Source organism: Chondrus crispus, genomic scaffold (genome assembly GCF_000350225.1).
Source record: "Chondrus crispus Stackhouse genomic scaffold, scaffold_264, whole genome shotgun sequence".
NCBI lineage: Eukaryota > Rhodophyta > Florideophyceae > Gigartinales > Gigartinaceae > Chondrus > Chondrus crispus.
Window position 1 is genome coordinate 77,820 of NW_005179144.1, and position 25,109 is coordinate 102,928.

At 58.4% G+C, this 25,109-nt stretch overlaps 2 protein-coding genes across 2 annotated transcripts; both read right to left on the bottom strand.

Annotated features, from left to right (window-relative positions):
* Positions 1-14,693: 14,693 nt before the first annotated feature.
* On the bottom strand, positions 14,694-14,924 carry CHC_T00005018001 (hypothetical protein). The gene has a single exon (XM_005716381.1). The coding sequence runs from the start codon at positions 14,922-14,924 to the stop codon at positions 14,694-14,696; it is 231 nt and encodes a 76-aa protein (XP_005716438.1).
* A 7,099-nt stretch (positions 14,925-22,023) lies between these two features.
* On the bottom strand, positions 22,024-23,269 carry CHC_T00005019001 (hypothetical protein). Its single transcript, XM_005716382.1, has 3 exons — positions 23,156-23,269; positions 22,195-22,875; positions 22,024-22,131 (listed from the first exon to the last, which is right to left on the bottom strand). Exons 1-3 carry the CDS (start codon positions 23,267-23,269, stop codon positions 22,024-22,026), a joined length of 903 nt encoding a protein of 300 aa, XP_005716439.1.
* Between the last annotated feature and the right edge of the window lie 1,840 nt (positions 23,270-25,109).

Consider the following 25,109-nt stretch of genomic DNA (forward strand, 5'->3'; position numbering starts at 1 on the left):
GTGGTGTCTGCTGCGAAAGCAGGGCACGGTGTGCTTGATCGTTCGGGCACGGGACGAGGTGCAGGTGGTCGTACTCGGTGCTCGTATGAGCAACTGGTCCTTCCTTCCGTCCGCGCGGTGTCCGGTTTGTGCGAATGGGCGGGCTTTGCTCCTTGAAACGGATCAGTGTGGCGGTGCCCCCCCGATCCTCGCGACGGCAGTTGTCAACCGGACCGTGGTTGGTGACATCATGCTGTGCTACGCCCATACTGCTCGTGTGGCTGCGCGTGGCGGAATGCCCCACGCGTGCGAGGGACCGGTCTCCCCTGAGTCGGAGTCTCCGTCGGTCCTTCTCCTCTTCCTAATTATTTTCGACGTCGTACGGGGCGGTTGCCTTAGACAAGCGGCGCTCATTCCGGTGGTTTCCGTACGGCCCCTCGCGTCGCAGAGCTAAGCGTCGGAGCCGGTTTCGTCGGCGTGGTTGTTTGCACCCCGTCCACGCGCGGTGTGTCGTGTGCCTCCTTTCGTGGCCCCGTTTTCCTTCTTCGGCCAACTGCACGCGTGTTCGCAACGACCAGACCATATTATCTCTCACAGCTGTTCACAGCGCCCCGAAAGCGGCGACCTGCGTGACAATAGCCTCAACACGCATACCCCCTCCTCAGTCAGACCCCTTTGTGACCGCGCGGCGTATATCAGTCACCGGGTCTCGGGACCCTAGCATTGCCCGAGGAGCCCGTTGGTCCGGAGCGGGGAGAGAGCGTGCTTCCGTCGCGCACGCCGCAAGAGTCCGAAAGGGGTCCCGGTCTCCTTGGGCTACGGGGCATCCTCTCCGGGGACCCTTGGGCGACGGACTTGCGCATACGCGCTTTCGACGAGCGGGGGCGTGGGTTGGCATCGGTGGCCGAGAGGGAGTGGCGGAGGCGGTTGTCCTGTGGTGCACCTCATGAAAGTGCCCCAGCGTGGTGCGCGTTCGTGCGCGGCGGCGGTTTTCACTCGCCCCGCTGTAGTGCGGGATACGCGGCGGCCCTTACACTGGGCAAGCTCACGCTGCGTGTGCCGTAGGGTGTCCTGTAAGGCGACGGTTGGCGCATGTCGCGCGCGCGTTCCGCCGATTCTTGAGGTGGCTTGTAGAGCCATCGCCCTTCGCTCCCGGGACCCCCACCGGCGCCGCTGGTAGGCAACTCCCGCTCCGCTTCGGGCTGTCCCATTCCTCCTCTTGATAGTCTCGACCGATCGCCTCCACTCCGTGATATCGGCCGTCCTATCATGGCCGACTCGACCTCTCTTCCTCCTCCGCCGCCGTCCGCTGGCGGCAGCAAACCCGTGGCGGCGGGCGCGTCCGTCGTCGCGATTCCTTTGCCGCGCGGGGTCGGGTCATCGAGCGCGTCCCCTGGATCGCAAGGGGACGACATCGCTCTGACCCGTCCGACCCCGCCGGCTCCTCCGGCTTTCCAGAAGTCCCGCTCCCGCTCCACGACCGTCTCCGTGGAGCTGGTGGCTCCTCCCGTGGGGCCACCAAAACCGGTCATCGCGTTCCGTCCGGCTGCCCAACCGACCTCAGCGGCCGTCGTCCTTCCCGTTGCGCATCCGGGCGTCGCCCGCGGCTCTGCCGCTCCCGCGGCGGTGGGGGCGGCTCGTGTTCCCGACGATGCATCCTTCGGCCGTCGTACCTCCGTACCTCACCCCTCTTCCTCCGGTCGGGAGGGGGAGGTGGCCTCAGCCACGCAGTGGTTCGGGGTTCCGTCTTCCGATGTCCCACTGCTCTCTGTCGACGAGCTGCAGTACCCTTGGTCACGCCGGGGCCGTTCCGGGATCACCGTGGCGGAGGTGATCTCGTGCGGGTGGCTTCGACCCGATCTCGCCCGCGTGTTTAAGGTGTACGAGACGGGCGGCCTCGAAGAAGCGTCTTCGGCCCTTCACCGCTTAATGGCCGAAGGCGGCGGGGTCGGCTACCAGCTCCCGGACGAGCTGCCGGGCGACCGTACATTCGCGTACAGCGTGGCGGAGGTCATCTACGTTGATCGTATGGGGGCGCTCCTGGCCGGGTCGGTGCAGGTAGACCCCCGACGCTTCGTGCTGTCAAAGGTGGCGGGGCTGTACGTCTCGCCCCGCCCCTACGCCTTCACCAAGCCCCTCGTGGCTCTACAGAAGTCCTCGTGTTCCTTGATGCGGCTATACGCCGTGGGTTTCGCTCACCACGACTGGTCCGCCTACAGGGGAGAGAACGAGGCGGACGGTCGTGTCATCCCATCTGCCGCCTTCGCGTCCGGGTTGTCGGTTGGTGATTTTCCCGCTCTCCCCTTGGTCGTGCGGGAGAGCTTTCCGTCGTTGGGGGTACACCCCTTGCTGCCTCCCATTCTGAAACATTTCAGCATCGCGTGCGCCGATCCACAGCACCCAGCCCACCCGCGGCTCGCGTACAACTATGAGCGCGAGTGGGCGTGGTCCGTGTGCTGCGCTTTCATGTCGGAGGTGTGTATGAACAAGCGTGCGTTCGTGCAGCCCGTCCCCACGGTCACGTTCGTGGGGCGCGTCGCGTCGGGCCTTCCCGACGTCGCACTGCATCCATCCGACGTCGGCTCTGCTCACGTCCCGTGGACGTTCAACCATGCCATTAGCCTCATGGGCCGGGTCGGAGAGGTCAGTCCTCTGAACCACCGTTCGTGGATGGACTATACCACAGGCGCCCGTAGCTCCTTCCTGACGTACGAACCAACCATGGACGCCTTCGCCGCGCGTCCCCGTCCCGTGCCCCCGGCCGTCGGTAACGCGGAAAGGAGGGGAGGGGTTGGTTCCGAACACCGGCGTGGACGTCGGAAGCGCTACCGGGACCTCGACGCCGTGGGCGGAGACTCCGTTGGTGTCGCCCTGTACCCCTCTCGACCGACGCGGGGTGCCGATCACGACCCCGCAGGTGGTCCTGTTCCTTCAGACGCTGTCCTCCCTGTCCCACCACTCGACGCGGTGGGGCCGGGCGCGCCCCGGGGGCGCCGCATACGTGAGCTGGTGCTTCCCCACGAGGAGCTGATGGTCGCCCCCAAGGTAGTGCTAGCGTTAGGCGTTGCCAGCCGGCGAGCTTGGACCGTAGGCGGGTTGGTCGATACCCTGGCTGAATGGTTCCTCACTCGGAGTGATGAAGCGCGCGGTCTACGTGACGACCTGGCAACGCGCTCCGCGGAACTGCAGCGGGTGAACCGGGAGCCAGTGTCCGTGCGCGAGGCGTCCGAGCGCCAAGCCGCGGCCTACGAGCGGGCGGTGTACGATCGCGAACGCTACCGGTGCGAGCGCGACCGCTTGCGTTTGGCTCAGTCGGCGCCCCTACCAGCTGGTGGCGTTCCTCACGGCCCTGCTACCTCTACCATCCGTGACCCGTACGCCGCGTACGGGTCTGACCCTCGCCCGTCCCGAAACTGGGCGAGCGGTGAGAGTATGACTCGTGTCACAATGCCCTCCTTGGCGGACATGGACGCCGAATTGCCCCGGCACCCGGGGTACTGTCCTCCGAACAACCGTGGGTCAGGGGCCCGCGTGCCCTCAAACGACGCGAGCGGCTAACCGCGCGGTCTGGTCGTCAACCGCGCGGGGCCCTTCACCCCTCCGTCAACGAGACTATGGAAAAAAGGGGGGGGCGTTGATTCGTCGCCGGGTCACAGTAAAATTGCTTCCCTGGTTACGTGTTCTTTGCGTAGGTCCTCTTCTTCCCATTACCCTTCATGCCCTCGTTGCTTAGTACCCCCTTTCGTATAAGTCCATCAAGGCAGACGCATCATCCGTCCTCGGCCAGCTGTCCAAATTACTACTGTGTAGGGGTATTGGTGTTTCCAATTAACCCCCCCTCCCTGCGGCGTTCGTTTTCGGGGGCGATCGTTTCGCATTTTTCCGGGGCAAACTTCGCCGCTCCTCCTTAGCGGGACCTCCCCGGCTTGTGGAGAGGGTCAATCCTGAGTCCTTGGCCGATCTGGACTGCTCCTGCCCCTCGGTTCCATACGACCACCCCCGTTTGCTTACCTTCCTTCCTGGTGCGCGGCGAGCATCCCTCTGGCAGCCCACCATTTCCCTCGTAGAAGTCGTACGCTTTGCCGTCTATATCGCCACCGACGACCCCCCCCTCCGCGCGTTGGTATCCTCCGTGGCCGAGCTGGGGTCGACAGGTTGTTGGAGGGCTCTCCAGGTCCTGCCCGTGATGGGCATGACGGGGCGGTGGAACGTGCAGCGGAGGCCGCCGTCACGGCGCACAGCCTACTTGGCCGTCTCGTCGCGCGTGCCCTGACAGCACTGCGCGGGCCGCGAAGCGTTCTCCTGGTTGCTCACCGAGGTCGTCAGGACGGGCCGACAGGAGCATGGAGACGTAGAGCGCGAGGCGGCGCGGGGTTGGGGAGCGCGGTGCGTGTTTGTAGTCGTAAACTGGCGAGCGGAACTCCTCCTCTTGCACACGGCGTGCAAGCGCCCTGTACGACAGCGGTTTGCGCACGGTGCTGTTCCTCAGGGGTTCCTACCTGACTTTTCCTGGCGAGGGACGGACTTGCTCATCCCCCTCCCTGTCTCCTTTTTCGCGCCCCTCGCCCTTCGGGGGCGAGGGCGCGGACGCGAAACACGCGTCTTCTTCTTGGCGCCCCTCGCCCTTCGGGGGCGAGGGCGCGGACGCGAAACACGCGTCTTCTTCTTGGCGCCCCTCGCCCTTCGGGGGCGAGGGCGCGGACGCGAAACACGCGTCTTCTTCTTGGCGCCCCTCGCCCTTCGGGGGCGAGGGCGCGGACGCGTAACACGCGTCTCCTTCTTTGCGCCCCTCGCCCTTCGGGGGCGAGGGCGCGGACGCGCAACACGCGCGGAGCGGGGAAAGAAGGCCGGTGTCGAACAGGCTTCCTGACCCGTATTGCGATCGGCCCAGGGGTTGTGCGCGGTGTCGGTGCGCAACGAGCCGAGTCGGGGTGTCGCACCGCGTTCTACCACTATGACGTCGTCACTTCATTAGACGCAACAGGCGGCGGTGGTGATTCGTACAGTATCCCGCGGGGCATTGCGTGTCTCGTATACCGACGTGCGTACGTTCGCTCACGTGAGTTGCCCTTTTTTTCGATTAATTTTCCGTTAATTTTTCCATTCCCGTGGTGGCGGATTGACACCGAGCGAGCGGGGCGCTGCGTGGGGTTGCCGCACTGTACGACAAGTGTCCCCATTTCTTCTCATTTTTTCACACCTCATCCGCCGGTAGTGCTGTCGAGACCGGGTCGGGGGTATGACAGTGTAGTTTTCTCCTTGCCTCAATTTTCGCGTATTAGCCGTTGGCGGAGTTGCTCGTTGTCTCATCCGGGACCCCCATTCTCACGAGCCACAGTGACTCTCGGTCTCTACACCCCGCGTTTCAGCTCCTCTCCACTATTATTCCAAGGGCTCCCGTGATTCCGTTGGGGTTGCCTCAGTCGTTGGACCTCCCCTCGCCGCGATGATCGGACTTAACGGAACGTCCGGTGACCCTGTTCGGGGGGGGGTGTCCGACCTTTCAGCTCCGGAAGGGGTACTCGACTCCCCTTCGAGCTCTGCGTCCTCGTATCGTCGGTCACTGCGGGGTCGAGATCCTTGCTGGCAGTCCGCACTGCCTCGCCTTTACGTCGTGCGTCCTTGGGTTTTGGGAGTCAAATACGGCTTGACTTCTGTGCGGTCCTCATGTCAACCGTAACGAAGCGGTTGAGGCTTTACGTCGTGCGTCCTTGGGTTTTGGGAGTCAAATACGGCTTGACTTCTGTGCGGTCCTCATGTCAACCGTAACGAAGCGGTTGAGGGCCCCCCTCTCAAGCGTGAACGTCCGCGTTCACGTCAGACGTGAGGTTCCTGCCGGTGCGTCTCCGGAGGCGTTGGGCGTAACGAGACACCAACTCCTCCGGAACGTGAGTCCGGGCGGTCCATGTGGGCGTGTCGTAGTCCGCCCACTTGATGAGGAACTCGATTGTTCCGTCCTCCATGGCTCGATGCCGGAGTAGTCGTTCCACGGCATACTACGTGCCCTTGGTGACCTTGTCGGCAAGGTCACTTGGGGTTGTCGTGCTCGCCCGCGCCGCGCCCGTCGGTGGTGGGGCGTACACGCAGCGGTCTGCGGAGACGCGCTCGGTGACACCATCACGATCGATCGTGATGGTTCGCCGGTCGTTGGCGAGTACCTGGTATGGCCCAACGGCGGGCGACGCGAGTTTGTTAGACGTCTTTGCCCCATCGGTGGGGTTCAGGTAGACGTAATTACCTGGCTTGATACGTGCGTTGAGCCGTCTGACCCGCTTATCGAAGTCGCGCTTGTACCGAGCCTGCGTCCGACGCAGGCTCCCGTACGCCTTCTGGATCGTGTCGTCCAACGTCTTGAGGAACTCAGCGCGCGCGTTGCCCCTATCGGACGGGGGCGCGTCACCGTCGGCTCTACGTAGAGAGAACTCCGGCGGGGGTCGGCTGAGGACGAGCTCGAAGGGCGTGGTACTCGTCGTACGATGTACGGGGGAGTTGTACGCGTACGTGAGCGGCCCCACGTACACGTCCCAGTCGTCCTGATGTTCGCCGACGTAATTGCGTAACATCGAAGCGATGGTCCGGTTGTATCGCTCGACTTGCCCGTTCGGCCGGGGGTGGTACGCCGAAGTGTACAAGTTCGTCACCCCCAGGACACGGCACGTGCTGTGGAAGAACTTCGCGTTAAACTGCGGTCCGTTATCCGACAGTAGCGAGCGTGGGACGCCGTATTTAAATACCCACGCGTCGCAGAACGCGACGGCTACCGTGTACGCGGTTACGGTCCGCAGTGCCACAACTTGAGTCAGCTTGGTGAAACGGTCCGTAATTACGAGAAGGAACCGTTTCCCTGCCTTCGTCTTGGGTAGCGGTCCCAAGATGTCGATGGCGAGGCTCTCAAGCGGCCGTGTTGCCGGAAACAACTTCAAACGGTTGAGGTGTTTCCGCAACTTGACACGGTTCATCGCGCATGTTCGGCACCCTCGCACCGTAGCTGCGACATCTGCAGCGAGATGGGGCCAGTAGTACTCGCGACGGAGCGCGAAGTACATACGGTTCTGGCCCGGGTGCCCCGCGATGGTTGGTGTGTGGCAGAGCTGGAGAAGCCGAGCCCGTAGCGTCCGTGGCACCACGACCTGCACGATGTCAGGGTCGAAGGGGTGTCTCCGTTTGAGCACCCCGTGGTGGTCCTCGAAGAACGCGGAGTCCCGGGACTCTGACTGTCGTGCCAGTACGGTCTGGCAGAAGTCATCCACGCGTTGCTCTTCGGCTATCTCCTCTAACGTGAGAGGGGCCGGAAGGTCGTCCTGCGGAGGGGCGACCGTGGAGGCGGGCGCGCCAACTTCGGGTTGTTCGGCGCGCTCGATGTCGACAGCGTCGAATTCGTCGTTCTCCTCCCAGAACGAGGTGGGTCCTTCAAGAGCGGGGGCCTCGTCGTCGCCCCTCGGCTCGTCGCGCGTACGGACGCGCGACCCTCTTCGCGATCCGGCTTGGTTCCTTGTTGTCACGAAGACATGGACGGCCTTGTGATCGCACCTCGCGGTACAGACGTGGTCCGCGAGCTCGTCCGACATGTCACGGACGGTCGTACCCGCATCGAAGGTGGGAATGTCGTCATCCACCTCGACGGCTGGGCGAGGGTCGTCGGTGACCCTTGGCGACACGAGGCGTGACAGGGCATCGGGCACCTGGTGCACGCGCCCGGGGCGGTACTGGATGGTGAAGTCGTATTCCGCCAACCGCAGTCGCCACCGGGTAAGCCTTCCGGAACTCTCCGTAAGGGACATAAGCCACCGGAGGGCATCATGGTCCGTCCGGACGATGAACTTGGTACCTTCGATGTACGGCCGTAGTGTGCGGACGGCCCACACTACGGCAAAGCATTCGCGCTCCGTAGCGCTGTAGTTGCGCTCACTATCGGACAGTGAGTACGACCAATACCCCACGGGGCGCCAGTCGTTGGCGCCTTCGTGTTCCTGGAGCAACGTACAGCCCAGTTGATAGGCACTAGCATCCGTGTCGATCATGTACGGCCGACCGTACCGCGGCAATGCTAGGATCGGCGGGGAAATCATCCGCTCCTTCAACGCCTCGAACGCTTGAAGTTGCAGCTCGGTCGGGTCGTCGAAGTTGGGGTCCGCGTCCTTGCGCGTCATGTCCGTTAATGGGCGCGCAATCTTCGCGAACCCCTTCACGAAGCGGCGGTAGACGTTGCACGCTCCGAGGTACGAGCGCACCTGCGTCAACGTCCTCGGAAACGTGAACGTCTTGAAGGCGTCCGCCGCCGCTTCGGCGACGCTCAGCTTACCTGGGGAAATGACGTGCCCCAGGTAGTGCACCTTCGGTTGGAAGAAGCTACACTTCTTGAGCTTGAGGGAGATTCCGGCGCTCCTCAGCAAGCTCAAGACAGTGTCGAGATGCTTCGCGTGTTCTCCGTGCGTACGGGAGAACACAATGACATCATCCAGGTAGACGAGGCATATCTGCCATCGGACGCCAGATAGGATGATGTCGAGGGCACGTTGGAAGGTGGCCGGTGCCCCTTTTAGCCCGAACGGCATACGCAAATGGCGAAACGTTCCCATATGCGTAGTGAACGTGGTCTTGTCCCGGTCTTCCGGAGCGACGGGTATCTGCCAATAACCGGAATTGCAGTCCAACGTCGTAAAGACGGCTGCATCTCCGAGCGAATCGATGCAGTCGTCCATCCGGGGCAGCGGATACGAATCCGCTGCTGTCTTCGCGTTGAGACGCCGGTAGTCCACGCAGAACCGAAGAGACCCGTCTTTCTTCGGTACGAGCACCACGGGGGACGCCCACTCGGTGCTCGCAGGTTCGATTACCCCTGCGTTCAACATTTTGTGGACTTCCCTAGCGACCATCTCACGCATAGCCGGCCCCTTTCGGTAGGGCATTGAACGTATCGGATTCGTACCCGGTTCGAGGGGAATGCGGTGTTCGGTCGCTCGGATCGTTCCGAGCGCCCCGCTCCACAGACTCGAGTGCTTACGGAGCATCTCGAGCACGTGGCCCCGGAACTTGTCATCATCGATGTATGACAAGTCGATTTCTTTTTCCCAATCCTCCGGCGGATTTTCGGGATCCTTTTCAGAGGCGGGTGCGGTGCCCCCTTCCGGCGGCGGACACTTCGCCGGTCGGCCGTCCGTACCGGCTCCTCTCTTCTCAACGGTTGCCCCCTGGGCGGAGCCTGGTCGACCAGCTCCTGCCGTTCCGACTTGATCGGTCAAGTCGGTGAGGTGTAGCGCGTGCGCGATCTCCTCGGCGATGCGACGTTCGGGCGTCAAGATCGCGAGGGGGTTGCGCTTCGCGTATCCCACGACGGTGTGCTTCGGAAGCCGCCTTTCCTGTCGCGAAAAGTTCGCGACGATGACGTCGAAGGTCTGGTTCGGCAGGACCTCGACGACGCCGTTCGTCAGCCTCACTCCATGTCGGTGTTGGAGTGACGGCTTCGGCTCTATAAACACGAGTCCCCTCCCCGTCGTAGTAACGCGCACACGGGCCTGCGACCTCGCGGGAATGGTAACCCAGCGGGCGATTCGGATCGCCTGCGGGGCTTCGCGTGCGTCAGCCCGGCTTGTCTGACGTCCGTGCCGCCTGGTTGGGGGAGTCGGCTCCCCCTTCCCGTCGACGATGGCAACGGGGCCACCTTGGCGGAGCTCCAACCGTTGAGCTTCGATGTCGATACTTCGTACGTGTGTATCAATGAAGGCCGTACCAAGGAGGACCGGCACGGCGAGCTGGTCCGCCACGACGAACGGAATTCGGAACGTCGTGTTCCTCAACCGCACGGCCAGGCGTACGACGGCCGAGAGCTTAAGCGGGTTGCTATTCGCGCCTGCCAATCGGGGCAGTGGCGCGTCGCGGATGACGTACCGCGACCAATCGGGAGGAAGGTCCGCCTTCCTCACCAGATTGTACCCTGAGCACGTATCAACGGCGATCGTGCGGGGCTTGAAGGCATTTCCCTCCGTGGCTATCGAGCCGAGGACGTTGTAAATCTTCGACGTCATAAGGCAAATGACGCCGTCGACCACCTTCGGCGTGCCCGGCTCGGCGAGATCGTTCCGCCTGGGCCGCCGGCGCCGGTTCCGACTTCTCTTCCGCGTCCTTCGGCCTTGGTCGCGGGGCGCCCTTCGGTCGGCCGCGTCCCCGCGACAAGTCGCGTTCGTACGCGGCTTGAATTCTTCTGGCGGCCCCGGGTCCCCCTGGGTCGGGCCGCTGGCGCGTTCGATGCGCTTCTTGTTAGGCACTTGGCTCACGGTTGCCACAGTGCCTACCTTCATGTGCGCCGGGGTCACGGTTGCCTCAGCGTCTTCGTCCTTTCGCACCGAGCTTACGGGTGTCTCGGTGCGCTTGGGCGGGGTTGAGGGGAATAATATCGGTAAACATTCCCCTCCCCCGCCGGGGACAAATAGGGGCGGGTCAAGGTTGGTTTGACAAGACGGTTCACGCGACCGCGCGAACGTAACCGTCTTTACGGGTTTTTCGAACTACCCGAGCTGTCAGTGCTATTCGCTTGGCTATCGTTAGCTAGCGCGTCGACGGGCCCCTGGCCGCGCGGATGGGGACGGTTTCCCCATCCCGACTGGCCATCTTCTACGAAGTAATCGGATACTTCGTGGCCTTGGATTGCAACGTCCGGCCGTTGCAATATTCGAGGGGCGGAGAGAACGGGCTCCCCTCCACCTCCTTCCGTGGGCTGGGGGTGCGTCTCACCAGCCCAGTCTTGGAGGTACATGATGGCGTTCTGTACCCCTTGGGGCAACGGGGGTCGGCCCCGGTCGCCTCGCCCATCTCGACGGGGATATCGCGTATCCATCCGACGAGGGTCACGTCGATCCCTTTGATCGGTCCCCGGGTATCGGTACCCGCCTTCACGAGGGGCAAAACGGACGCCCCTACCCGATCGGCTCGGGTCACCTCGACGCGGGCCTCGGTCTGCCCGCGTAGACTGCTGGATGAGATTGCGCATTCCGGGGCGCGTCTCCATCTGATAGCGGTAGTTCCTGTACGCCGTGAACTGACGTTGTTCAGGCGACAGGAACGGGCACGCGTACATGGCGTGGCCGTACGTCCGGCACAGCCAACAAATGTACGCGCTGCCATCGGTCGACGCGAAAGTCGCCGCGTGGCGTGCCTCCTCATCGGTGAGTCGAGGCACGTTAGGCAGCCCGCGGTCTCCTTCTCGACGGGGGATATCCAGCTCGGCCATGTTGTGGTTCGGACCACCCATGGCCCTCGGCGTGTGTGCGAAAGCCGTTGCGAAGCTTCCGGTCGAACCGGTGGAAGCTGGCGTAGGGGGTCGGCCCCCTGCCCGTTCGAAGCCTTGCGTGATGAGGACAGGGTCGGCCTGCCACTCATCTTCTCCAATGTGGAGGGCGGTCCCCGGCGAACTTGTTCCGTGCGACCTTGGAGTTCGGACTCCCTTCGCTGCCGGCTTCGGGTCCGGCAGCGGCAACCCGCGACGAGCGCGGTAGGTTGTACCCTCGGCCGTTGCGATACGGCGAATCGTTGAGAGTTCGGTCTTCTGTTGTCCGGGCAACCTTTGCATCGTCTCTGCCACTGCGGCCCGGGTCGCAGTGGACAGCCCGCGCACGAAGTAATGCGCGAGCGCTTGTTCTGAGAACACGGCCGTGCATCGGAACGCGGCGGATTCCAGCCGGTCTGCGAACGTGTTCTCGGTTTCGTGAGGAAGCTGTCGCGCCGACGCGACAGCGTCAAACGCTTCCCCCAACACGTCGTCGGTTAGGTAGCGTTTGATGAATTGGTTGACGAGGCCAGGCCAGCTCGTGTCGTCGTGGAGCTGGCCGGCGCGGAGGCCGCGCATGGTGTAACTCGTATACAATCGCTCCGCGTCCCGCTCGAGGAAGTGAGCGAAGACACGGATTGCCACACCTTCGGTCAGGTGCTGGGCATTGAAGGTTATCCGGATATCCTTCAGAAACGGGAGCAACTGAATCGCGTCAGTACCGTCGAAGCTCTTCATCGTGGGACGGAGCCCACGGCAGCGTTGGACGTACTTCGCGATCCGTCCCGCGTCACCCGAGGTAACGAGCCTCGAGGTGTTGTCCAACCGATACATGCGGTAGTTCGCGACTGCGCTGAACTCCTGTATCATGGTGTGGACGGGCTCGAGCCCGGGTTCGGCGGGGCCCAACGTTCCGAACGGCGTGACGGGCAACGTTCGGACGTCGACGGGGCCGGGATGCGCGGTAAGATCCGCTGGCTGGTAGCCGCCCCAGCGAGGATCGAAGGGGAGAATCGGTTCCCCTGATCCGCGGGCGACTCCTCCACGGCCACGGTCGGGTTCGTCCGGTACCCGTCGGGACTGCCGCATGCTTCCGGATGCATACGGCAGGGCTTGAGTCTCGGACGCGAAGTTCGCGTCCGCTGTCGGCTTGATGTCCTCCGCCCTCCGACTGGTGACGGCTCCAGTCGGGGGCCACTCCTGCGCTCCGGATGCGCCCGGAGGAACAGTGGCACCGGGCCCACTCGAGGGGGCTCCGGGCGGCCTCTCGGCCGAGGTCTGTTCCATCTCACGGGCACGGCGGCGCGTTGAGTTGAGCTCCGCCGCCATGTGCGCGAACGCTCCCATCTGTTCGGCTGATGGGAAGGGTTGCGGGTCGCGTCGGACCCCGGAGTTTGCACTCGCGGGTCGACCCGCAACGTCCATGGCGGGGGAATCGATGCGCGCCTCTTCGACCAGTACCAAACGGGACTGTAGCTGGTCGACGAGAGCGCGCAGGTTCTCCAAGGACTGAGTTACGCGCTCAAACCTTCCTTCGCGGAGGGAGCGCAACTCATCCATACAGCGGGCGTAGACGCTGTCGGAGACGTCGATACGGAGGGATGTTCGGACATCTTCGATATACTCCGCGATGCGATCGTACATCGCGCGAGCGCGTCCTTCGGAGAAGTCGGGCGACGGTTCGCGGTCTCGGGGACCAGCGTCGCCGTCGCCGACTCGGACGCGGAGCGCGGCCTCTCGCACATCGGCGGGCTCCGAGCGAATCGAGGTGGGATATTCGCCACTCATCTCGACGCGTACGGACGCGGAGGTAAACGATAGTCTTCTCGGTTCGATCGTGAGAGTCTTCTAGGTCGGGAGACCACTGTAGTATAATCACCCCCAACGACGAGGGGGGTGAGTACTGACAGTTCGGAAAGACCCCGATCGGCGGGAAGACAGAAGCACGGCCCACCCACGGTACCGAGCACGGGCTCGAGGTAGCGGTGGTAGAGCGGGATCGAGGAGGACGCGCGCACGCGCGAGCGGTTCTACGCCTCGACGCCCCGGAGCGGTACTGGGTGACGATCCAGTACCGACGGGCGGAGGCGGAGCCGGCTCGTGGGCGTGCTACGCGCGTCCTCAACCCGCGCGCGGTGCTACTCCTAGGTAAAACGGACGGAAGTACCTAAAAGTAAGCGGGCGGACCAAGGTGGAGGATCCTTGACAAGTCCGTGCTTGTCGTCCTCCACCGCCGGCGGTCCGCTCATATTTAATGTACATTGTAGTCTATCATAACTCTACAGTAGTGCCGGTCTACCGACACTGTAACGCTGTCAGCCGGCGGGGCTGACAGTCCACGTGTAGTACGCGTCCCGAACACGTGGACGACACGTGTGTGCGCGCATGGCTGTAAGGCTCGTTGCCTTACTGTCCCTGATCCAATTCTAATCTAATTTCCGTTTGGGGTTATACCACAACGTGCGCGTCACACCGCACGACTCCGCGTCCACAGCCGGCCCCTCCCAGCGCTGTAGAGTCGCGCCCCACCCCGTGACGCCCGCTGCATCGTGAGTCTATGGCACGCGCTCGCGCCGTCGACACGCGCGCGTCACACCGCACGACTCCGCGTCCACAGCTGGCCCCTCCCAGCGCTGTAGAGCCGCGCCCTTCCTCGCGGCCGCTGCGCCCCCCCACCTCCCCCATACGGTTGTTTTCAAATAATTTGCATATCCGAGCTATTTTGGCGTTGTCCAAAATGTAGGGCAACCCCCCTTCAGTTGTTCAATTATTCGAAGTCTGACAAGATGAGAGACGCGTCAGCGATTTTTTGTACCTAGCCGTCGAAACCTCCCCCACGGAGCACTGGGAGGCTTTTGGCCTTATGATCGGTATGTATAAATGATATGTATGCAACTGTACCAGTATCGTTCTATCGTTCTTCTCGTCTTTGTCCAAGTTTTTCCATCACTCCTGTGACGTTGAAATCTCGCATCCGCTCTTGCAATGACCTTCAAACATTCAAGCCAACATGCCAATGAGTCGCCCGTGACACTCTTCAGACACTCTTCTCCCACGTCCGTCCCTCTTCCACCCTTTCCTTTCTCCCTCGTCCCTCGATACAGCGTCCCGCTCGTCCGTCCCTCTTCCACCCTTTCCCTTCTCCCTCGTCCCTCGATACAGCGTCCCGCTCGCTGCCCGCACACATGCCTTACGAATGATAGGTTGCCCATGTCCCATTCGCGATGCTCTATGCAGGTGGCGTGAACGCCACCTGTTCAGGTCGAACCCTTCCATCTCGCTCGTACTGTAGCGCGGCGACGGCCGCATCTGCACTCTCGGTTCAAACTCTACCGACACCACCCGTTTCGCACACTTTGAAACACGCAAAAAAAATTCCTGAACGACAAACACATGATGAGCACGCATTACAAACAACTAAAGCCTTTTCCTCCAACCTTGGTCCCACGTCTCACTCCCTTCCGCCAAGCAGAGCTGTAGCAAACCCCCTCATCACTTCTATCGTATCACGACCGTAGTCCCTCAGCCCCGCAATCTCCCGGCGCGCCTGTGACACCGCATCTCCAATGTTCCCGTCGGCGAGTAGTTGAAACTGCACCTCGTTCAGGCGGTGCAGCATCAGTTCCTGTGATGCAATTCGTCCAGCGATGCTCTGTAGACACCGCTGCAACCCCGCTGCCATCGGCTCCGACGCCGACGGTAGGGGAGATGGCGCATCCGTCATGTGCGAAGCACCCTCCATCCCGCAAGCGATTGCCGCCAGCACTTCGTCGCTCTCCGTGCTCATCGACAATGGGAGTGCTGGTGAACACACTTGGTCTTCATATCTATCGCTCAGCGTGCCCTCATGCTCACCCTGCATCTCCTGCGTCCTCATCACATTCGCGTGCAACGTCATCGATCCAAATAGATGTTATACTCCATTTTCGTTGCACTGTAGGCTTCCACCCTCGCCTTCAGTGATGTGGCCATCGGGAGCGTAGCCTCCTGCAACCGGCCAAGGGACGCATTTGTTCTGGGCTTCCCAGCCGACCGCTGCGGCGAGCTCCTCTTGTATTGCCTCCCCATATACCCGCTCCTGGTGCTGCGCGGTGACCGGCAAATACTCTACCGGGATGCTGTGATCCTTGACAGCGTAAGTTTCATATGAAGTGTCCGAGGCTGGAGATTGCTCTTCCGGGGAACCATATGGAGGCTGGTACTGTGCTTCCCAATGCGCGGGAGGCTGGTGCTGCGCTATGCCATACGCAGTCTGCTCCACTGTCGCGCATTGCTCCTCCTTAATGAAGTAGTGTACACGCCCAGCAGCCTGCGAGACTCGGGCCGGCTGCTCCTGAAGCGCCGGTGTGTTTTGATTCGGTTGTTGGTCACATGTTGGAGAGTTGGTGGTATCGTAGAACGGAAAAAAAAGGAGTCAAGATGACATGATGAGCGTCGGGATGAGGGGTGAGGAGGGGAGAGGAACGAAAGCTAGTACGGCGGGGTTGGCTGTTTATAAAGAGCGGGGCTATGGACGACGGTGTGGGTGGGGGAAAGGGGTTCGCTAAGGCGCAGAGCGGTTCGTTACCATATGATTCACTCGGTTGGGGGGATGAGGGGGGCGAGCGAGGGACTGTTCCTCGTGAGAGGCAGATTGTATGAGCACGGGCCAGTTCTGCATACACCTTCCCAGAGCCGCGCCGTTCCACCTTCACCGCTTGCCTACCGCTTTACCTTCAAACTCCCGCGCGTGTCCGCTTCATTGTACACATTCGCCTATCCGTGCGTGACCCTCCAGTTGACTGCGGATGGTGGTCGCGCCTCGCGCGTTTCTGCACTACACCCATTGCCTCGTTGTCCCCGTGCAGTCGGGGAGCAAGCGGGGAATGCTCTCCGGGCCACAGCCGCCTGCTTTCCGATTTCTACGTGCCCGCTGGAGCTCGCCGCCGAGCTCGCCGTGATGCAGGTCAGGGATGCTTTCAGGTCGCCATCGATTTGTTGCTATCAATTTTGGAGAGCAGGGGCAGCTCGGATGGACGTCGGAGCAACGTGCCGTTCGGGGGCAGCTTGAGAGGGGCGCAGTGGGGATTGTAGAGATGGACGTGGACGGCGGGCCATTAATGAGCATGAGCAAGGGCAACTCTTCCCGCTAATTACGGGTGTTGCATGCCGGCGGTATTCGCAAAACCATCCTCCTCGCGCTCTCCCCTACAAGTATATTCAGAATCCCTGCCACATTCGCAAAAACAGACACGTTTCTACGCTCGTACAAAACTATTGAAGCGGTAGCATCCGGTCAGTGGATCTGTGATGGTCCGACCAGACTTGCCGCCGCTGTTGGCATTCGCAACTCCCATAATTCCACTCTACATTTGACAGGCAGTCTCCCAACTGGCCGGTGATAGTTGTACGAATTCTGTAGCCAATGGACGGGTGTCCCAAGAGAGAATGGCCAATGGATGGGTGTCTCCAGAGGGAATGGCCAATGGATGGGTGTCTTAGATGGAAAGCAGCAGTCAAAAGAGAGAGAGCCAGTGAGTACAGTTTAAGGCGGGAAAAAGGGCATTCAAACCTGAAAGGCAGGAAGAGTGGGATTCAAAGTAGCCAACAGGTGAGTGCCATGTCAAGATTGATCATAACGAGGGCTGCGACACGGATGAAACCAGCGATGAAACCTTCCATCCGACGAATAGGCCTTCCGTCCGAGATTCGGGACTTCCATCCGCCACGGAGCGTGCGGAGTGTTTTGGCCCGTGCTTTGATATAATTTTTGCAGATATTTTATGGAGCCAGTAGGCCTTCCATCCCAGGAATCTTCAATAGCGATGCCAATTTCGACGCCTAACCTCCCATCCGTCCAACCCATGGGTATAGGAAGTGATTGTGATACTGGTTTCTTTCTGAACTTGACATGCAAATCAAATGTGCACAAATGGGTTTTTGGTACTCAGAAATCATTTGTTAACGGTGTAACCCAAGACTCAGGCATACAGGGGATAATGGGCAAGTGCTCAATTGAATTGTCTTCGTGAACGTCGTTAATATCGGCAAATGGGAAGGCATGACACGTTGTTTACTTGATGGGAGCAAAGCTGTAACTTGGATACTCTAAGATAGAAGATACTCATGTTCCGAACTAGCATCCTCAAAGTCATGCAGAAGTGCTATGACTTGGTAAGGACTGAACTTGTAAAAGACGGATGCAAACCAAGCGATGTCGAAAAAAACTGAATCAGAGACTTATCGAAATGGGAGAGCAACGACGATAGAGAGAGGCGTCATAAGACAACGGTAGTGGGAGCAAATGTCCCTTAACAGGTCAATTTCTTGAAGCGAAGAACGTAGAGATGCCATGTTCAGCGCCTTGTCTTCGGCAAGCAATCCTGACTGCAGGGCTTGAATAACTTGGGCCCTCGACTGCTCTGAACCAGGAGGGCATGCCAGAAGCAAGCTGATGCAGACATTCCGAAGATATCCAGGGGGTCCAAAAGAAACTGGTAAAATCATGGCGCGCTGGTAGAGCCACTCATGGCGATTCAATCGGGAAAGAGATGCCATGGTTTTCGAAGGTGCGTCTTCCCGCTGCACTGATAACGTTAGTCTGTTTATATGCAACACCTAGGTGGTGTTGAGTGCTTTGTTTGACTTTTCGAACTTGGACAAAGGCGTGACTATCAAATCATTGTATAGATTAAACAATGGGATATTATTGCCAAACATCACTCTAAGAATTCTAACATTTTTGCAAAACATCATTTTTAGAGCAGTGTGCGCTGGTTTCACGATTAATCGTGATGGCATGTACAGATGTGGATTTGTAATGATCGATTGGTCTATAAAAGGTATTATATTATTAGGCTGATGCTGCACATATAATTTGGCTATGTCGAGAGGTGCATGGAATTTGCTTCTTTGTATCTTGATTGGTCTGTAATGATTGATTGATCTATAAACGATATTGTATTATTTGGCTGATGCAGCACATATAATTTGGATATGTCGAGAGGTGTATTGAATTTGCTGCTTTACAGCTTGATTGGTCTATAAAGATCAATCCATTATAGTATGATGGAGCACCTGTAAATACACTATGCCGAGAAGTGCATTGAATCTTTATGGATTGTTTGGTCTATAAAAATTAATCTCTTTTTGGTCTGATACACCACATATATGTTAACAATTCCGAGGGGTGTAACGAATTTGTAAGATTTGGGTCATGAAACTTAGGACTGTCACTTAGAGAAGAGTGAAGTCGGACGGCGCCTTTTCTTCCGTACATAGGAGTTGTGGTACGTCCACTTGAGCGGCTTTTGTCACACCCGATGGGTCTGTTCAGTCCTCTTTTTTATAATATTCCATGTTCGCGGTACAGATAGGCAATTGTTTGATACGTACAAGTGCTCGTTTTGCAGTACACACTAATCCCCTGCAATAGTCCGCCTTGAGATTGAGAATAGAGCCAAGCTTAGTGAGCGTCTGTTTCCGACAGTTTGTTTATTTTCTCACTGCACAGTGGGAACAGCAATGTTGTTGTCGTTGCCGCAGTGAACATCATTCTACAACTGTTTTTCATTGTTGCACCCCGACTGTTGTGGATACACTGAATTGTTTTCGTAGTTACGTCTTGTACTTACTGCTCGTTCGATGGTCAAGGGAGTCGGCGGGCTATACCCCGGCCCCTGACCATATGGACGCAAGGGCCCATTTTAATGAACGACAAAGACACTCTGAGCCCACCATACAAAAACAACCAGACCCTTTCCTTCCATGCAACTATTGCCTGATGGGATCTGAACTTGTACAACGTGATTGAACATTAGGGGCATAGAAGCAAGTTCTCAATGGAAATCGATTTTTATGAACGGCTATTGTGGTTTCCTGTGCGTCCGAGAGGATGATCAAGCTCGGGAACTGCATATTCCAACTCCGAGTCTACATCTTCAAAGTCGTGGAGAAGTTCAAGTATTTGGGATGGATTGAAACCGAAGAACGTCGCTGCAAACCACGCAATGTTGTCTAACATCGGTACATAGAAAAACCTTGACGGAAGGGCCACGATGACATAAAGAGGCGTCAGAAAGCACCTGTAGTGACTGCAAATGTCGCGGAGAACGTCGATTTCTCTCTTGGACTGGAGAAGCGAAGTTGTAGTGAGTGCTTCTTCGGCAGGAAGCATTCCGTGACGAATGGCTTGAATGAACTCCTGTCTTGGCATCTCGGCCCCAGGAGGGCTGGAAATCAAGGCCATCCTGCACAGGCGCCTTAAGTGGGTGGCATGTCCCGGGAACGATTCAAGAGCAGTGGCGCGCTCATAGAGCGACCAAAACCAGTTCGTTCGAGCTTGAGAAGACATGACTTGCTGATACGAAGATTTGGTATTGCACTTCGACTTTCGGTCCATCTTATAGACAAGGTTCTGCATATCAGGCCAACTTCTCGACTCACGTCTCATCGTCCATAATCATTCCGTATCTAAAACATTGTAACAATACTGCCACGAAACATTGTAATATCACTGCCAAACCCCTTTTTCAAAACAAGTAAGGCTGCTTTCAGGTTCCTGAAACTGGCATGAGGGCGTGAATGTAAAATCATTGTATAGATTAAACAATGGGACATTATTTGCCAAACATCATTCTAAGAATTCTAACATTTTTGCAAAACATCATTTTTAGAGCAGTGTGCGCTGGTTTCATGATTAAGCGTTATCGCATGTACAGATGTGGATTTGTAATGATCGATTGGCCTATAAAGGGTATTATATTATTAGTCTGATGCAGCACATATAATTTGGCTATGTCGAGAGGTGCATGGAATTTGCTTCTTTGTATCTTGATTGGTCTGTAATGATTGATTGATCTATAAACGATATTGTATTATTTGGCTGATGCAGTACATATAATTTGGATATGTCGAGAGGTGTATTGAATTTGCAGCTTTATATCTTGATGGTTCTATAAATATCAATCCATTGATCCCTGGATCATAGATCTGAGGGAAGCAAAAGTACTACTGTACTGGACAACCGTGCAGTGAATGATTGACTATGACGTCATGCGCCGTAGTCTACAGGGCATGACGTAAATTTAGTAATCACGTTTCTACACACTGCGGGATGACGGGTTGGGTTAAAATAGAATATGAAAATATATGTCCGAAATCAAATGCGTACAGTATTTGTTCGTGTATTTAGAATATTTCCTTTGCTAACCATGACGATGACGTCATACTCTGCAGCAAGTTGACACAAGATGGTTTCTTACTCTCGTAATAGGCTGAAGAGGAATGCAAATGATGGTCACTACAGTAGTAGCGCGTAGCAGTTTCCGAAACCGTGACTGTATTGCTGAACGGAACTAAAATAGAATGCACGACTACAGTATACAGTACTGGGGAATGGGGTAGAGAGCTGCAGTTGTGGGCTGAAAGTGGGTGTGCGTCCCCCTCTCCCCCTTCCCCCCCCGCCGTACAGTAGATGTCTGCTGTAAAAATGTACAGATGGTGTTTCTATATGAATAAAGGGGCCAATCACTGCTGACCATGACGAAGGGCCAGGTAGAAAGGACCTGAGCCGCCGCAGATCTCTTCCCCTCTCTTCACAAGGTAACACGCAAACCATCTCGCGCTGTTCAGAGTCTGAACAACGCGAGATGGTTTAGGGGCGGAAGTTGCGACCAGTGCAGACGGTGCTATTGCAGAAAATATTTCCACATTATTTAACCTTTTTAAGTACTGTGCAGTACAGCGTGCCGTACAAGAGACCATAGGGCCTCAGCCCACTTCAGCGTCGCTATCGACAATTTCTTCGTGGCACGGTGTCTCTAGATAGTTACTTTTCCCCGTCGCAGCCGGAGCTGGTGTCGCTGAGGCCGATAGCTTTCCGAGCCTTTTTAGAATACAGGGGGTAAAGGCTTTCATGATATTGGACCAAAGTCCCAGGTCGGCATCATCTACCAAAGTGAAAAAATGAGGGCAATGTACAACCGCTTCTCTTTTCAAAATGTCGAAAACATCCATGGTCATTGTCTTGCGCCCTGGCTCTGGCCCTCGCCTTTGCCCTCCCCCAATTCTAAACTAACCTTGGAATCATTTCCTTGTTCCGTGCCCCTCCCTGTCCCAACCCCCTCCCGCCCTCGCCCTCTGGCCCTTTCGCACTCTCCCTCCTTTTCCCTTTTCACTGTGAAGAGTCATTTTGGGGTGCTTAAAGCATTGTGGGTCTGTTCTACATTAATAATACCAGACCTCAAGTCCACGTGTAAGACAAGTGAGATACTGTACGTGCAAGTGTGTACGGTGCACAGTGAGAGGATAGGATTTTCTTCAGAGACCCCGCACCGTGCCCAATCAGACCCTCACAACGGATACGCGGCCTTTCCTTCACAGCTACACGCAGGGAAATAGATGCCGCCGGATCCTCCCCTTTTATCTATGATTCTACCCCCGCCCTTTCGATCCGGCTCCGTCTACAGTATTTCAAGCCTTCTTCCTTCAAACAAAGTCTAACGTTCAGAGCAGCACAGGGAAGCATGACAACAGGGAAGGCCTTGCGGTTATTAAAGATTGAGACATCACACAATGATTACGCAGCCCACGGACGCCCATGACCTCGGGCGGCGAATTTCTTTTTGAGGATGGCTGTCGCGGGGACAGCTCCACATCATCCTCACCATTCAGATCACTTCAGCAAGCCTCTACAGTACAGTACATGTACATACGCCTCATATTCTACGTACAGCAAGTTCGGAAAACCAGATGACTGCTTACGCATCCCGCTACGAGGGCAAACTGATGCGTCTTGGTGTTCATTCTTCGTAGGTCGCTTCAGTCAACTGGTTCTTAACCAGGTTCCCATACTCTCCATTCGGAATGCGCAGCAGCTGTTCATGTTTTCCGCTTTCCACAATCCGACCCTTTGACACCATCGCTATCACATCGGCGTTCTTCACTGTAGACAACCGATGCGCGATGGCCACCGTCGTGCGTTCTGCTTCTGCCTTGTCCAACGCGTCTTGTACAACTCGCTCCGACACCGCATCGAGTGCAGAAGTTGCTTCGTCCAGTAGAAGGATTCGGGGCTCTCGCACAAGCGCTCGAGCGATTGCCACGCGCTGCCGTTGCCCGCCTGAAAGTCTTTCCCCCCGTGCGCCAACGACAGTGTCATATCCGTCTTCCAGTTCTGAAATGAATGAGTGAGCATTGGCAGCCTTTGCAGCTGCTATGATCGTGTCATCTGTCACCGGAGTCCCATCAGAGTGGTCCAGCCTGTAGGCAATATTGTCCCGTATACTACTATTGAAAAGATCAGGCTCTTGGGAAACAAGACCCAAGTTGAATCGCAGGTGATTCAGGTTGTACTCTCGGATTTCAGTATCATCAATTCGAATAGTCCCTTCGCGAGGATCGTAGAATCGCTCCAAAAGGGCAATAGTCGTAGATTTTCCACATCCACTAGCTCCAACCAATGCTAACGTTTGGCCCTGAGATACTTCAATGGATGCCCCTCGAAGAACGTGAACGTCCGGACGCGACGGATACTCAAATCGCAACCCTTCTGCCGCCAGATGACCGGAAATTGAAGACACCTCTCCAGTCTTCTTACTTGGGTCAATGCCCGATTCACGATCCAAAAGGCGGAAGATTTTGGTAGCAGCCGTCTATGTGTACCTTCGGGCAACGCCTCCTCATGTCCCCGGGAAGCCCTCCTCACCCGCCAACTGCGGTTGATTCCTCATATCAGAACGCGTCAAGCCCGCCCGCCGAGGCGACGAAACGACCTCCTTCCCCTATGGAGGAGGCCACACAAACCTACGTGGTTGACGCGCTAACGGGATACAAGCCGGGAACGGACGGGATGCCTCTATTCCGCGTCCGTTGGTACGGATACACGTCGGAGGATGACACTTGGGAGCCCGCAAATTACATCGACTACAATACCGTCGCGCGATTCTGCAAACGCAAACGTCTCCCCGCACCGAACGTCCAGTTATGGTCACACCCGGACAGCGTGGGGCTGGCTAACTGACCCCTGCCATAACCACCTAGTTGCATTCTGTGTCTGGTGGGCCTCTGGGTCAAGCCACCCCCCCCTCCGGCGGAGGAGCCAACGCCGACTCGTAAGGTATGTATAGAGGCTCAGGGAGGAGTTCCGTTGTCATATCGCACGCCTCCTCACATCCGAGCTTCCCCCGGGCCACAGACCATCGCAACCCCCCGGGTGGGGGCGCCCCTGTTCATCTACCTTTCCCCCGCCGCCACGCGTCCCGCCTCCGCCGGTGGTCGTCTCCCTACAAGAGATTCCCCCTCCGGTTGCTGCACGCCCTCGCCATCGTCGCGGAATGTCGCCCGACCCTACGGTCGCCTTTCCGCGTCCCCAAGCGACCTCTCTACCGGAAGTGGAGAAATCGTGCGGGGTCACCAGGTGATCCTGATCCCGATTTGAGATCCCTTCCGACCACCGCCGCGCCGCGCTTCCACACGAGGCCATAGCACCTTCTAGCAGGGCCCCCCGTTGGCCTCCCCCTCGACCGACAACCCTTACTGCAGGGGAACGTCCGAGCACGTCGATAGCGAGACGACGCACGGCCCGTCTGGCTAACCCTCGCGGCACCTCTTTATCGAGCGTGTCCCTCGCGACACACCCCACCGGCGCGGGTAACCGACGACGTCAGCTACGCGACGATTCTCCCGAGAGCCGGGTACAGCCCCCCTCCGAGATGTGGAGAAGACCCCCAACCGTCACGGGAAGGAAGGCTGTGCGCCGCGACGGACGGCGGGTACTCGCCACGAATAAAGTGCTCGCTACCTGGGGGTAAACCCGTGACACCCGACTCGGACCACCCATACTTCCGAGTCGGTACAGTACCCCTATCAAGGGCCAAAAAAATCCCTCAGACCTTGGAGACTTCGGAGCACTCGCTCCGCCAAGTACCCATGCCGAGGTAACCACCCCTCGGGGGGGATGTCCACACGGGGAACCACCCGCCTGGCCTTAGTTGCCCAGATGGTCTCGCAACTACGTCGCCCTCCGACCACCTCCGATCGCATACACGGGGACAGTATAAGACCTATTCCCCGTCGGTCACCCTCATTAGGCTGACTCGCCCGTCACTCAGATAAGATGTCTGTCCTTTCGGATCCGTTCGTCTCCCTCGACTCCAGATCCCAACACTACGGGTAACGATACAAGAAGGGACTGCGTTTATTAGCTACTATAGTGCCTCTTCGCGCTCCCGTATTCGCCCCTGGAGTCAAGACGGGGGACCGGCTGGAGGAAGACCCTCCTCGCCAATTAGCTCGACGACTCGTAATCGGCGAGGATTTCCTCCACCCCCGCCACTGGCGCGCATGGCGCATCCGACGGTACCGACCCTTCCTCCGAATCGGGGGGGTCTCCCTCTACCGTCGGTCCCGTACACGGAAGTTTCCCCGTTCGAAGCCGTCTTGAGGCGCTTTACAACCGCCACGAATTCGGCGTTGCTCACTAACTGTAGCATCTCGTCCTCAGAGACGCCTAACTCGGTGAAAATCCGACGTCGCGCGGACGACGCAGGCTCCTCAGCCACAGCGTCCTCGTCCCCCACCGGCACATCCGTACGCGCCGGCTCGACTGGAACCGCCCCGGACTCACCACCACCATCGCCCCGGACTCACCACCACCATCGGTGACGTGTGGCCTGACAACTGTCCTGTCCCCAGGGCCGGCATCCCTTTTCATGAATTCCGGCTGTAGACATTCGAACGTCCCCGGGTCGAACCGGACCCAGTTATCGGCCCTCGGCTCCCCGGCGTCCTCACGTCTCCCCGGGGACATGTACGCGCGATCTGCGCGGTCATAGTGATGCCCCTGGGAATAAGGCACTCGCGGCCAATCCACCTGGTCGTGGACCTC